The sequence below is a fragment of the Thalia democratica genome, chromosome 5 (genome assembly GCF_965202585.1).
Source record: "Thalia democratica chromosome 5, ktThaDemo2.hap1.1, whole genome shotgun sequence".
Taxonomy (NCBI): Eukaryota; Metazoa; Chordata; class Thaliacea; order Salpida; family Salpidae; genus Thalia; species Thalia democratica.
Genome location: NC_139169.1, coordinates 53,531,691 through 53,544,369, shown reverse-complemented (window position 1 = coordinate 53,544,369; position 12,679 = coordinate 53,531,691). Strand labels below are relative to the sequence as shown.

The 12,679-nt window shown below is 25.3% G+C and overlaps 1 protein-coding gene and 1 non-coding gene across 2 annotated transcripts; both read right to left on the bottom strand.

Moving 5' to 3' along the window:
- Window positions 1-85: 85 nt before the first annotated feature.
- On the bottom strand, window positions 86-249 carry LOC145837300 (U1 spliceosomal RNA). Its single transcript, XR_014369940.1, has one exon. It is a non-coding gene; the product is annotated as a U1 spliceosomal RNA (small nuclear RNA).
- Window positions 250-1,209: 960 nt separating this feature from the next.
- Window positions 1,210-11,857, bottom strand: LOC145836628 (bifunctional peptidase and (3S)-lysyl hydroxylase JMJD7-like). The gene is made up of 8 exons (XM_082944415.1): window positions 11,692-11,857; window positions 10,717-10,876; window positions 10,414-10,571; window positions 8,329-8,498; window positions 3,883-4,034; window positions 3,577-3,735; window positions 2,455-2,560; window positions 1,210-1,380 (listed from the first exon to the last, which is right to left on the bottom strand). The coding sequence occupies exons 1-8, from the start codon at window positions 11,855-11,857 to the stop codon at window positions 1,210-1,212; spliced, it is 1,242 nt and encodes a 413-aa protein (XP_082800541.1).
- Between the last annotated feature and the right edge of the window lie 822 nt (window positions 11,858-12,679).

The window sequence follows — 12,679 nt, the reverse complement described above, 5'->3', positions numbered from 1 at the left end:
GGATTTGTAGCATTTACTTAAATATTTTCTAGGGTAGTAACCAAATAAACTTCATAAGTATTAATATTTCGACATTTGCAAATAAAGGGGACTGCGCGTACGCAAGTTCACCGTGGGAGAAATTGTACGGCCGAGTCGTTCACATTTTGAACAATCGCAGAGGTCAGTCCCAACAATGTGCAATGATGAAACCTCACCCTGAGTCAACATCTTGCCTGATTGTTGTTAAGACTCCCGTCAGTTACAGGTTAGGTACACGTTTGTAAATACACATGAAGTCATGATTGGCTGGAGAACTGTTATGACGTCACAATATGAGTGACTAAGAAAAAGACAAAATTGCTTTTAAAATAAATTGTAAATTAAAACGATATTATTTATCATATATCAGTATTAGGAAATGAACAATTTTTTTTTGTTATTCAAGCTTTTATTTATAGACGACAACTTTTGTAATTACTTTTAAGTAATATTTCTATGAACAGAAATTAGTTTCTTTATTTTAAACTAACAAAGTCAAAAACTTTCAAGCACTTTTTTAATTAACATTTTAGTACACTGAATTAGTTTTGTACCAGCTTACTTGAAATTTTTACATAAATTTGTATCCTAAAACAAATAACTGCTTGTTAAAATCGTTTTCGTAAAAAAAATTTAATTACAGCTACTCATAAAAATAAAAGAAATTATACAAATTATTGTAATTTTTGAATGTACATATTCAACCGTATTGTCTGTTACTAACTATACGAAGATACTTTTAATTGAAACATTAAGTTGAACTAGTAACAAAAAAATTAACAAATTTACTAAGTCTTTTGCAATGTTTTAAAATTTAAATATAGTTTATTTTCCTTATATTATGGGTTATCTTTTCACCGCATAAACTTTGTATTTAAATACAATGTTACTTTACTGTGTTTTAAATTCAATAAAATTAAAAATAAACGATTTATACTTTATAAAATATTTTAGGCTTTGATATTGGCTCTAAAAACTTTTTTTTGCACCAGAATTGTTCAAAATATTTAATTTGTTTTTTTTTTTAAATAGAACTTAAGATTTTATTATGTTACGATTCATAAATTAGTATAAAAATAAAAAATCAGTTTACTACTCATTTTGAAACTTTTATTTAAAAAAATACTTGCAGAAAAAAAAAAAAACAATTTTAAAAACTATTTTATCAAATAATTTTTCGAATGAATTTCAAAGTTCATCCCTATCATTGTTCACCTCTTCGTATTTTAGGATACCCGCAACTTCCTCTTTAGTTCTATCCATGTAGGGTTTCCACTGGTCAGTATTAGAGTTGTAAATTTCTTTATAATACAATAAATTATCCTTGTTTGCGTCTAGTTTTTTGAATAGGTTGGACGACTAGAAATTTTGTATTTTGTTAAATGCAGTTTATTATATATCTAGTAGTTTTAAACTAGATTGTTCTACACTTACGGTAATCATAAAGTTAAGTTAAACAAAATTTTAATTTAATTTATTTTAGCTAGTATATAAATTAGTCCAGATTTTTCCAAAATTTTTACATAAGACCCCCTTTAAAGAGCTATAAAAAGCTTTGGCCCCCTCCAACAAGAATTCTCAGAAAACTTCCCTTAAATACACCTAAGACCTTTTTTATTCTTTTTTTTTTTTTTTTTTACCCACTACTCTAGAGTATCTAGTATAATTCTTAAATCATGGCCTCATTGCTCCCCCTTTTACAGCTCATGGTCCCACAACTTATAAAATTTTCTTATAATATCTAGTTTTAGTTCTAAAACTACCCTTAAAAACACCTAAAACGTTTTTTTTGCTCTTTACGATCAACTCTAGAATATTTGGTGTAAGTTTCAAATGATGGCCTCATGGGCCCCCCCTGTGACCCTTTTACTACTCATTGCCCCCTTTTGTTGCTTATGGCCCCCAAGGACGCCAAGTAGTTCACTTTGGAAACCCTGAATTAGTCTTTAAAATTATTTATGTAGTTGTAAAAGTAAGTTGTTTTTTTTTTTGAAAAAATAAAAGGAATTTTGCGCAAAATTTTTAATTTCTTATAAATATTAGTAGATTAAGATAGAAGAGAGTTATCAAAACAAAAAAAAAGTTCTTTATATTTGATAGCAAAGTTTTAAGCAACTATTATTGAAACTAATAACTTCAATTTAACTTAAAAATAATTTGTTTTTATAAATGTGCTTATGGTTAGTTTATTTTAAGACTTCTTTACGTTTTTTAACCTACTGGTAACTTAAATTGTGTTAGATTACCACTTAAAACTTTAATACTTTTATCTGTTGTATATATAAAAACGTTGATTAACTTTTAGTTTTTGTAATATTTCGCTGCTAAAACTTATATGTATAGAAATAATTTTCAATCACATAAGCTAAGTCCAGAGACATTTTTTGATTTAAAATTTAGGTCATATTTAAATAGTACAATCTCACAACATACATCATTAAAGTTTTTGACTTTTTCCAATGAACTAAATATAACATTATGAAATCTATCAAGTGTTAGCGGCTCTTTTTCTCCTTCAAAATCTTGCATTAACTGTGCACTACAAAATTTTATTTATTATTTTCAAAATATAAAACCACTTATTTAGTAAATTAGTTATTGCTTGCTTACCAGTTATTTTTCCAGCGCTATAGAAAATATTACTTGAAAACATCTTTTACAGCTTATAAAAAAACTGTACCAGAACAAAAAAGTTGTAAGTTTACTTTTTATTTATTTTTTGTAAACTAAAGAAAAGTATTGTCTTTTACAAAAAAAGGAACTTTTCATATTAAGCTATTTTAAGTGTTAAGTAAGTATTAAACTGAAAATATTTAGCTGTGATTTAAATCTATACTGTATGAATGGTTAACCTATTCATTTTTTATTGATAAGTGTAAATAATAATACTTATAATCAGTTTGACAGAAAATACTTAAAGTAAAGCTTTATCTTATACCTATTTTAATAAGCCACGACAGGTTTTGTTTACTAGTTTTAAAATGTATTTTCAGAAAAATGTTAAATAACTACTTGCTTCTTTTTGATAGGTACAAAGACAAGTATTTAAAAGTTTACCATACAAATATTTTTACTTTTCACAGAAAGTTTGATAAGTAACACAAACAAGTTTTTTAACAATCAAACAAATGTAATAATCTAAACAATACTACTTAAATGTTTTCATTGATTCCTAGATTAGTGGTCGACAGTCTTATACAAGTAACATGCCAATTTTCATGTGAAAAATTATCGTGGGTCGCAATTATTAAAAATAAGCACATAAATCAGGAAAAAATTGTATTTTAATCCTAAAATGTAAAAATAAAAGCAATTATACAATACTAGTAAAGTAATAACAATTTAAAAAACGAAATTCTTTACTTTAAGTTTTCATCAAAAAAACTTTTTTTATTGGTTCAAAAAGGTATTTAGCGGGCTGCAGACTTATGCATTGCAGACCAAATTTGGCCCGCAGGTTGCAATTTGTTGACCCTTTCCTTGGATAAATATATTTTGTAGAACAGACTTTATTAACATTATTGTTATTTATATCTAAAACTAGGTTATACTAACACAAATCCATCAGTGTTTATGTCAAAATTACTCCACTGCTCGTGATCCTTTGTTGCTTTATTGATACACTCGTTCTTATTTGGAAGTTGCAACAGGTGTGACCACCACAAGTTTACCGCCATGTTTCTTTTACCTGTCGAGTGAACGTGATGTGCCCACCTGTTGTTTTATTAGTATTATATACTTTTAATAATAAACTGTCAAGATTTAACTTAAAAGTTTTAATATAAAACCTAATTCTCATAATAAATATAGATGTTTTTGTAGAAAGTGTGATTTTGAGTACATAAACTATAAAGCACTTACAAGTAAGGGATATAAAGACAGTCACCGGGATTTAATTTTGCCTTGTACCACGACACTCTAGTTAATTCTGGGTATTCGTACAAGTTTACTTTTTCTACGTCAACTTTTGAATAAGCTCCTTCTGTTTCTAGTGGTAGTGTATCTCGTTGTCTCTGTTCATAAAAAAATAAGGGTACATGTATTTGTTTAATTAATTCAAAAACTAACATTATTGTTTTAAAATATTAATTATTACTATGAAATACTTAAAAGAAAAAAACTGCTTGTATTTTATTTTTTTGTAAGTAAAAACAATTCCTAAAACTTATAAACATAAACATACTTAAAAACCTTGAAGTTATGGTTACTGATCTACCTGATCCAGTATCCGGTCAGACACTAACTAAAAAAATATCGGAATTTTGCCGGATCCGAAATTTGCGGGTTCGGTAGATTACTAGTTGGAATTCTTAATTAAAAAACTTTATTTTGATAATTACTGGTGTTTCACCTTGGAACGGGGCTAAAATGCACGAAGCCAAGTTTGCACGAATTGCATTTTTGCACAAGAGTAAAAAAATACAGAAAAAATGATCATAAAACAACAAAAAATATATGATTAAAAAAAAAAATTAAAAATTACTGACCGATGGTAAAGGGTAACAGTGATAGTAAAAAAAAATAACTAATAAAATTAAAAAAAATAAAATTATTGAAAAAAATTTATCAATTAAAGAAAAGCTACCGACCGAGGGTAAGGGTTAGGGGTAACAGTGGTTGTAAAAGTAAAAAAAATATTATGATTAATTAAAAATATAAAAAAAAAAAGTTAACTCGTGCAAAAATGTCTCCGTGCAATTTTATCCCCTCGTGCAAAAGTATATTCGTGCAATTTTGTGCACTTGTGCAATTTTGTCCTCTCGTGCAATTTTGTACGCTCGTGCAAATTTGACAGCTACCCGTTTCACCTATAGTATTGAAAGCATTTTAAAGTTTTTAAATGCTAAAATTAAAATTTTATTACAAAATAAAAACTTTTATAAAGTTTTTAAGAAATTTTATAGACGTAAAAAGAATTTTTAAAATAGTTTAACTCTCATGATGAAATTTTTATAAAAAGTAATAAGTAATTTTAGTATTTTGTTTGTGTTTTTTTAACCGGAGACATTATTTACAATGTTTTGACCTTATTAAGTTTTTAATTGGCTGATAATCTTAAATAACATAAAATATAACTTTTTTTAGAGATTTGTTATTTTTGTAGTGATTATAAGCTTTAAAATTCAAAGTTAAATGATTAAGTTAATTATTAGTATTAAAAATTTGTATTGGATAAACCGTTTGTAACTTTAAATTTGGCAGAACTGCGTTACATCGATTAAAGCTTTTATTAAATTCAACATTTTTGAGAAACCTTATAGACTAGTTTTAAGAGTTTTTTTCAGAATATTGGTTTTTAGTTCAACCAGGAAAAAATGGAACTTTTACGCTTTTATCATATATTTATTTAGTTAAGTATATAGTCGCAAGCCGGTTTTTCCTGCAGGCCGCATGATGTCCACCGTTACTCTATAAGAAAATTGATCAAACTGAAAATAAATAAATCTAACTAATTTTCAAACAAGTTTTACATTGTTTTTTGTTTAGTTTTCAGTCTTATGCAACATAACTTTGTTTTTATATGATAGCAATACATCATTTTACAACGAATATATTACAGTTTTTTGTAAGAATTTATTATAAAGAAGTACAACTTTTGCTTATAAATTGTCTTATCGAATACTAGCACGCGAACTTAGAGCATCCTTAAACTTTCCACTCCATTATAAACATTTAATTGGAGTCATATAACTCTAAAAAGTAAAGAAAACCTCTCATTATTTTCTTTTTAGACGAGAGTACATAAAATAGAGAATTTACAAAAAATATTTTCAGAAACTTAAAATTTTAAACACAAAGCTATTTGTTAAAGTTTTTCTAAGTAAAATTAATAAATTACGTTTTTATTTGTAGAAACAGCAACTAAAAATAAAGTTCTAAAGCTCTTAGTGTCTTAAACAAACTATTTTATTATTATGATCACAAGCTCTTTTTAGAGGTATAAGTAAAAAATCTCATTAGTCTCAGTCTACGGAGAGCTAGCTTGTGGTGTAATGATCGAAGTTATATGATCATGACTATATGTTAGTTCGAGCTTGCCTTACGGCACATGAAAGTCCAAGCTTTAGCTCTGATTGCTTTTACCAATACTTCCATTAATTTTTATGTATTCAGTTTGTATAAATACATTTTTTAACTTTCTTTTTTGTTTTAATTATTTTAATCTAAGAGAGTTTAATAAAAAAGTATACCACAGTAAAAAAACAAAAACTTTCTCGAAAGTAAAAAAAACTTTATAAAAGCATACTTTTAAGAGTTTTATAAAAAAATTATTTTTTAATGATCGGTTTTTATCGAAAGTAGTCGTTAAAAATAAATTCCAATTTTTACTTTAACTTATTTTGAGAGTTTTAGATCCAGTATTCGGATTCCAATACGACCGGATCTAAATTTGAAAAAAATGTCAAGATCCGATAGTTCAATAGTTATAATGTAGAACCATAATTGTGAGACATTTATTTAAAAGTTATAAAACATCCTTAGTTCACAAACTAGATCATAAAATAATATTTTTTACATAAATAACTATAAAAAATGTGCATCAGCTAAATTTTAAAACATTTAGAATTTAAAAAATTTTAAAAAAAGCTGCTGTAAGCAGGCAAATAAAAACTGGTAGGAACTAAAAAAAAATTCTGTAGAATTTTATAATAATTCACTACAATATTTTAAATTTTCTACTTGTAAAAGAATTAAATTAAAAAGTTTTACAACCTATGACTTTGAACACTTCCATTGATGCTTTTATGTGAACATACGTTGGGTGGGTGATAGTAATAAACACAAATCAAAAGATTCAAAAAAAAAAACTAAAAACTTTATATAGAAAATAGAAAAAATAAATATGGTTTAATTGAAACATATATTTTTAACCGAAACAGCTGTTTCACAGGCCTTTAAAAGTAAACAAGATCGTCAGACAGTTTATTAACAAAACATAAGTTAAAAAATTAATCCAAGACTTATAAAACTTTCAAATAAAAATTTCCTTTTGTAACGTCAAACAAACATACTGAAATGCCCTAAACTTAGCCAACTACAAATACAGCTAATTCTAGTTTAAAATAAACTCACATCGAAGAAAGCCATAACAATATAGTGCAATAAGAAAGAATGTAATACAACTGCACCTGTAATTTCAGAAACAAAAATATAGCAAGTTACAAAAAATTTTTAAACACCAGCAAAAGCACTAAAGCAGTTAAAAGTTTTGCAATTGTTAAAAAAAATATGCTAAATGCCAGCTAAATGACCAATTTCTACAATCAGACAAATCTGTAAGGCGGCTGTCAAAACTGAAAACACGACAAAGTTTTCTATAGGGTCGACAGGAAACTCATTTACCGTAATATAAAACAACGTTTACAAACAAACAAAAAAAGACATGCAGCAGTTGTTTAAACTAATAACTTAGTAATAGAAAAATATTAGCTTTAAGAATTTAAATTATAAAAATATCAATTTTTAAATAAAATAGTACATCATATGCAAAACAGGAGTAAAGTTGAATCAAAGAAACGACTGTAAATTATTTACAAACAAAAAGTAGAAATAGATATGTGTTGACGAATCCAAAATAATATTCTAATAAATCAAGAAAACAAAAACAGGCATCCACTACCAAATCTTAATTTTTAGCAAAGTTAGAAAAAAAATTCAAAAATTCAAAAACAAACTAAAAACGAAGATAAAAACAGTTTTCATTATACGCTTTTATAAAGGTTTTTAATCAACTTTTCAATAAACTATTCAGTAAGTTTTATAAAAGTTTTATCTAAATTAAACTATATATTTAACAATATTTATAGTATTTACTAAATAAATAATTTTCAAACCTAGTACGCTATACAATAAAGTATCTAAAAGCATTATAAATTTAACTTATTATTATGGATAATTTTTTTTTAAACATCTATATATATACTTCAATATATGTTTTTCACTTACATTCTGCTGAATTATTTATTACATTTAAGTAAATTGATAGAATGAAATAAAATGACTGAATAAACATTTTAAATCTATTACTACAAGATAAAAGAAATCAGATAATTACATTAGTCAACTTAGTAAAACGAATCTAGTTTATGACTACTATTAGTTATTTGAAAATATTTTTACTAGCTTATTTAATACGTTGTCAAAATGTATAAATTTAGTTTTTAGACTGTGTCTACAACACTATTCAAATTATTTTTAGTTTTTTTTGTATGTTTTAGATTTTAGTCAGTAAAAATATTTGCTAAGTGACGCACATAAGTATGAGTTAATAATGCACAACATATTGTCTAATACTAGCTAACTTACTCTGTGAGCCATAACAAACTCCTTGTGACCATCTAGAACACAATTTAAGTTTTCTTGCGAATCAGTGTGTAATAAAGATTTAGTACCTCCAGATGAAAACCATAAAATACTTGTACTTATTCTTTTTGATATGTCATCACAAAGTAAAGGCTTTGGAATATAAAAGTCCTCTATAAACAATATTAATCTCATTTTTAAACTGCAGGTGAAAATAATTTTATAAGTACAGTAACCTCTCGCTTATTTACGCACATTGTGTCCACAGAAAAAGTGCGTAAAGATATGAGAGATCGTAAAGATACGAGAGGTACCAAATATTTTTACTATAATGGCTGTTTAGGATATTGCTTTTAGTTAAAAGCAGACTGTGGACTTTCCTACTTATAACAATTTCTTTACTTTGTTTATAAATATTAAAACAAAAGATAAAACTATACATATTTTAATAAAAAAAATGACTTAGATTTATTTTAATTAATTATACATGCAGAAAAGTTTTACTACTTTTTATTTTAAGTAGATTTTTTCTTAATCTTTATTTAAATGTGACTTATTTGATACTTTACATTTATATTCTAGTCTACTAAGCATTTTCAATTTATATTTAAGCATTTGTTTACAACTAAGAAATGGTGTGGTGTCTATATTAAAATTCCTGTTGCTTTATTTGTATATAGGGCAAGAGTGTTGTACTATTTATTTGTGTTTTAAACTCTCATTGTTTAATTATACTTTCATTATTTAACACAGTCATACTTCTTTCAGAATTTTAATTTAATTTCTTATTGTTAATACAATTTTTGATACACTGAGGTATAGCTAAATGTTTATCAATTTGTCAAGGAACATAAATTACAAAGTCTAAAGATATAGAGAGGTGAATAGTGTTTAACAACATTTTTTTAAATAAAAATATACAATTAACCTAATTTGTGTAATATTAAAAAAACTTAAATTTTTTTTTTTTTGAATTTTTTAGAATTCTAAAATGCGTAACTAAACGAGAGTGCGTAACGTCACGAGTACGTAAAGATGTGAGAGGTTACTGCACATATGTACTTATTGTGTAAGTACTTTATGAAAGTGTTTGTAAATTTCTTGTTATCTTTTGTTAACCTAAATATTAAACTACAAAAGTTTAAAAATACAAATCCGTTATTTAACTTTAAAAATTTGAAAAGTAGTATGATATCTATTTAACAATAGATTTTTTTTTCAAAGTCTCATCACATCTTTTTATAAAATAGTGCATAAAAGTCTAAACCTTTTAAAAAAACTTTTAAAGCTGATATGTTTAATTTTAGTTTTATTTTTTTATCATCGAATTTAATCAAAACTAGCTTTGTCTTTAAGTAATTCAAATTGTTATATTGAATAAACAAGATACATTTCTAACGAACTTTATACTTTTAATTGTTTCATATTATATAAATTCACTGTAAAGTCCGCTGTAAACTTACATGCACTTATATACTTTTGAGTTTTAAACTCAACTTTAATTTCTTTTACCAGAAACATTGTAGACTATATGACAAAAGCTTTGTTTAAATATTTTTAGTATGAAGCTGTGTTAATAATTAGGTAATGTTGTAGATGTAAACATATATGTTGTATACGTAAAGAATAATACGAGTATGAAGTTTTTCTAGCTTATAGTAATATCCCTTCACACTTATGTCTCTTATATTCATATGAATAACTAATTTTGTATAAAAAAACATGTATAAGAAAGCTCAATACTTAAACAGTATAGTTACTGTATAAGTGCTTACATATCTCATATTTTAAAATAATTATTTAAACTGGTAAACTTTTATTAAAACTGTGTTCTATCAGTTTTACTTTTTATACAAATAACTTTTTATGTTATATAAAACTTTTAAAGTCGTTACATAACAAAAAGTTAATAAAAAATATGTTTTGTATTGAAATCTTAACTTTAATAAAATTGTTAGAAAAGTCTAAGAATGTATAAACACAATGGTAATTTCTATGAACCCGACTAAATTTAAAAACAAAAATATTGATTTTTTTTTCATATCTTCAACTTTAAAAAGAGTATTAAATGTTGTAGACACTACTGACTTGTGAGAGGATTAGGTTTTACTACATCAGAGACCATATAGATGTTTTTCTTTTGATAATTGTTTAGAAACCATAAAAATGAAGCTTCCATACCACTTTGCTTCTTGTCTTCTTTTTTACCTTTTTCAAAAAACACTTTCCATTTTCCGTAGTTTTCCCTTATAAATCATTGCTAGTGTTGTTATTTAAAATTATGCATAAAAGTTTGTTTCTTTTAATAAAATATTAACACTACATTTACAACAAGAAGTAATTAATTCGAATTAGAAGATTGTTTTACATATTTGTTTCATAATGTTTTACTTGAGATATTCATCATTTAATAAGTTTTTGTATGATGGATATTTTCTAGCCATTCCACGAAATATAATTGGTTTTGATGGAAGTACATAATCTTTATAAAATGTTACAGAGTCAGGATAGTTCGTAGTTTCTTCAACTTTCCAACTTATTCCGCTGTTTCCTATTAGGTTATTTATTGAAAATAACTTACTTTACAAACTTTTTTGAATTTATAGCCCATTAAAAACTTATATAAAAAATTTTTTTTTTATGTTTAATTTAATTTTAATAATCAATTTTAGATAAACATTAAATGTTTACTTCTAATTATTTTTATTATAAGTTTAACTTTAAATGGAATTAACATTAATTAGGATAATTCACAAAGTTTTATAAACATTAAATTCAACTTGTTTGTTTTCATATTTTACTATGTTAGACTAAATAGGGCTTATCAAGCGTACAAAAAATCAAGCTTCAACAGCTAATTACAGGTATACCTACTGTCAGCTGTATTGATTTTGATTTTACTTATTATGTATGTATAAATGAAGCATTTATAAATCTAGCGGTTGTGAAACGAGTTGTTTTAAAAGTGACAATTTAACTCAAAAAACGTATGAATTATTAGATTAAAAAAATTAATTATTGATAACTTTGCTTTAAATCAGAAAAGAGCATTAAAATTGGTGTCTGTTAACAGCATGCTGCTTATTAGCTGATTATAACCCTACCACGTTAAGGATTTAGCCCAGTTACAATCATTTTAATTTTTTTATATGTAAAACAAAAACTTAAATACACTTTTATATTATCTTTCGTAATTAGGTTAGACTGAATATGCAACTGTTTTTTTGATAAACATTTATTTTTTATAGATTGCCTTAAGTAAATAGTAAGTAAGTTTTGAAACATGCATATGACAAGTTCAAAACAATATTTTAGTAAAATGTGTTTAGATTTATAATAATTTTGTAAATTATGATCCAAATCAACCTATTGGCTCCATGTGACCTTTTTGTGGAGGCTCGTTTTCGTCTTCATTGTCTTTATACTGTTCATTATCGAAATCATAGTCATCATCCTGGTCGTTTTGTTGGTTTTGAGGACTCACTAAGGACAAAACAAATAAAAAAACAAAAGTTATTAACGCGTGTTTCATTTTTATACTTACGCTGTAACACAGTAATACTGATAATATACCCATCTATTCTTTTAAATAATTTGTCATACAATCTTTTACATAAGAAAATTTAAAACTTTATTATAAAAGGTATAAACAGCACTCAGCACTTGAGTCGGCAGCAAAGCTTTAAATAATAATAAAAAGCTTAAGTAAGTACCTAAATACTGTGTAGTATTTTCGCAACTGTGTTATATTAGAATATCTTTAGCTGCATTTAAGTAAGTAAGGTAACAAAGCTTGGCAGCAAAGTTTTAAGTTCACTGATGAGCTGTAAGAATCTTTAAAGTTGCAAATCATATATCTAAACAAGTATAGCTTTTTGCTCAGTAAAATATGGTAACTATGCGTAGTAGTAACACATTAAAAAAAAGAAGTATTTTTGTTTTTCTAACTTGGTTTGATTTTTAAGTTTGCTTTTCTTTGATTTTTAGAACCAAAATTCTGGTCAGTTATATTAACATTATCCTTTTCTAAAGTTTTAATATCCGCATGATTTGTATCATATAGTGATGAAAAAAAAAGCTAAAATTGTTCAAGTTAATGTACTTAAATTTATTCAATATTAAAATTATGATGAAAAATATTAAATGAAAAAAAATTGCATATTTTTAAACCTGGTTAAAGCATGAGCCAATATTCTTTATGCTTAATTCATAAACAATTTATTACCAGCTTATTGTATACCATATTTTAAATTATAAATAAAGTACGTAAATACTCTACAAAATCTTCTATGGAAAGTACCTTTAAAAATTTTTTTATAAAACATACAGAAAAAAGTATATAGCTAATTAGGGT

Excerpts from the sequence above, each read along its gene's own strand:
- LOC145836628 (XM_082944415.1), bottom strand. The coding sequence starts at position 11,857 with ATGAAACACGCGTTAATAACTTTTGTTTTTTTATTTGTTTTGTCCTTA. Across the intron at positions 10,572-10,716 it reads TTAAATGATGAATATCTCAA|GGAAAACTACGGAAAATGGA; the intron begins GTAAAACATTAT and ends ATGATTTATAAG. Across the intron at positions 2,561-3,576 it reads ATAAACACTGATGGATTTGT|TGCACAGTTAATGCAAGATT; the intron begins GTTAGTATAACC and ends AAAATTTTGTAG.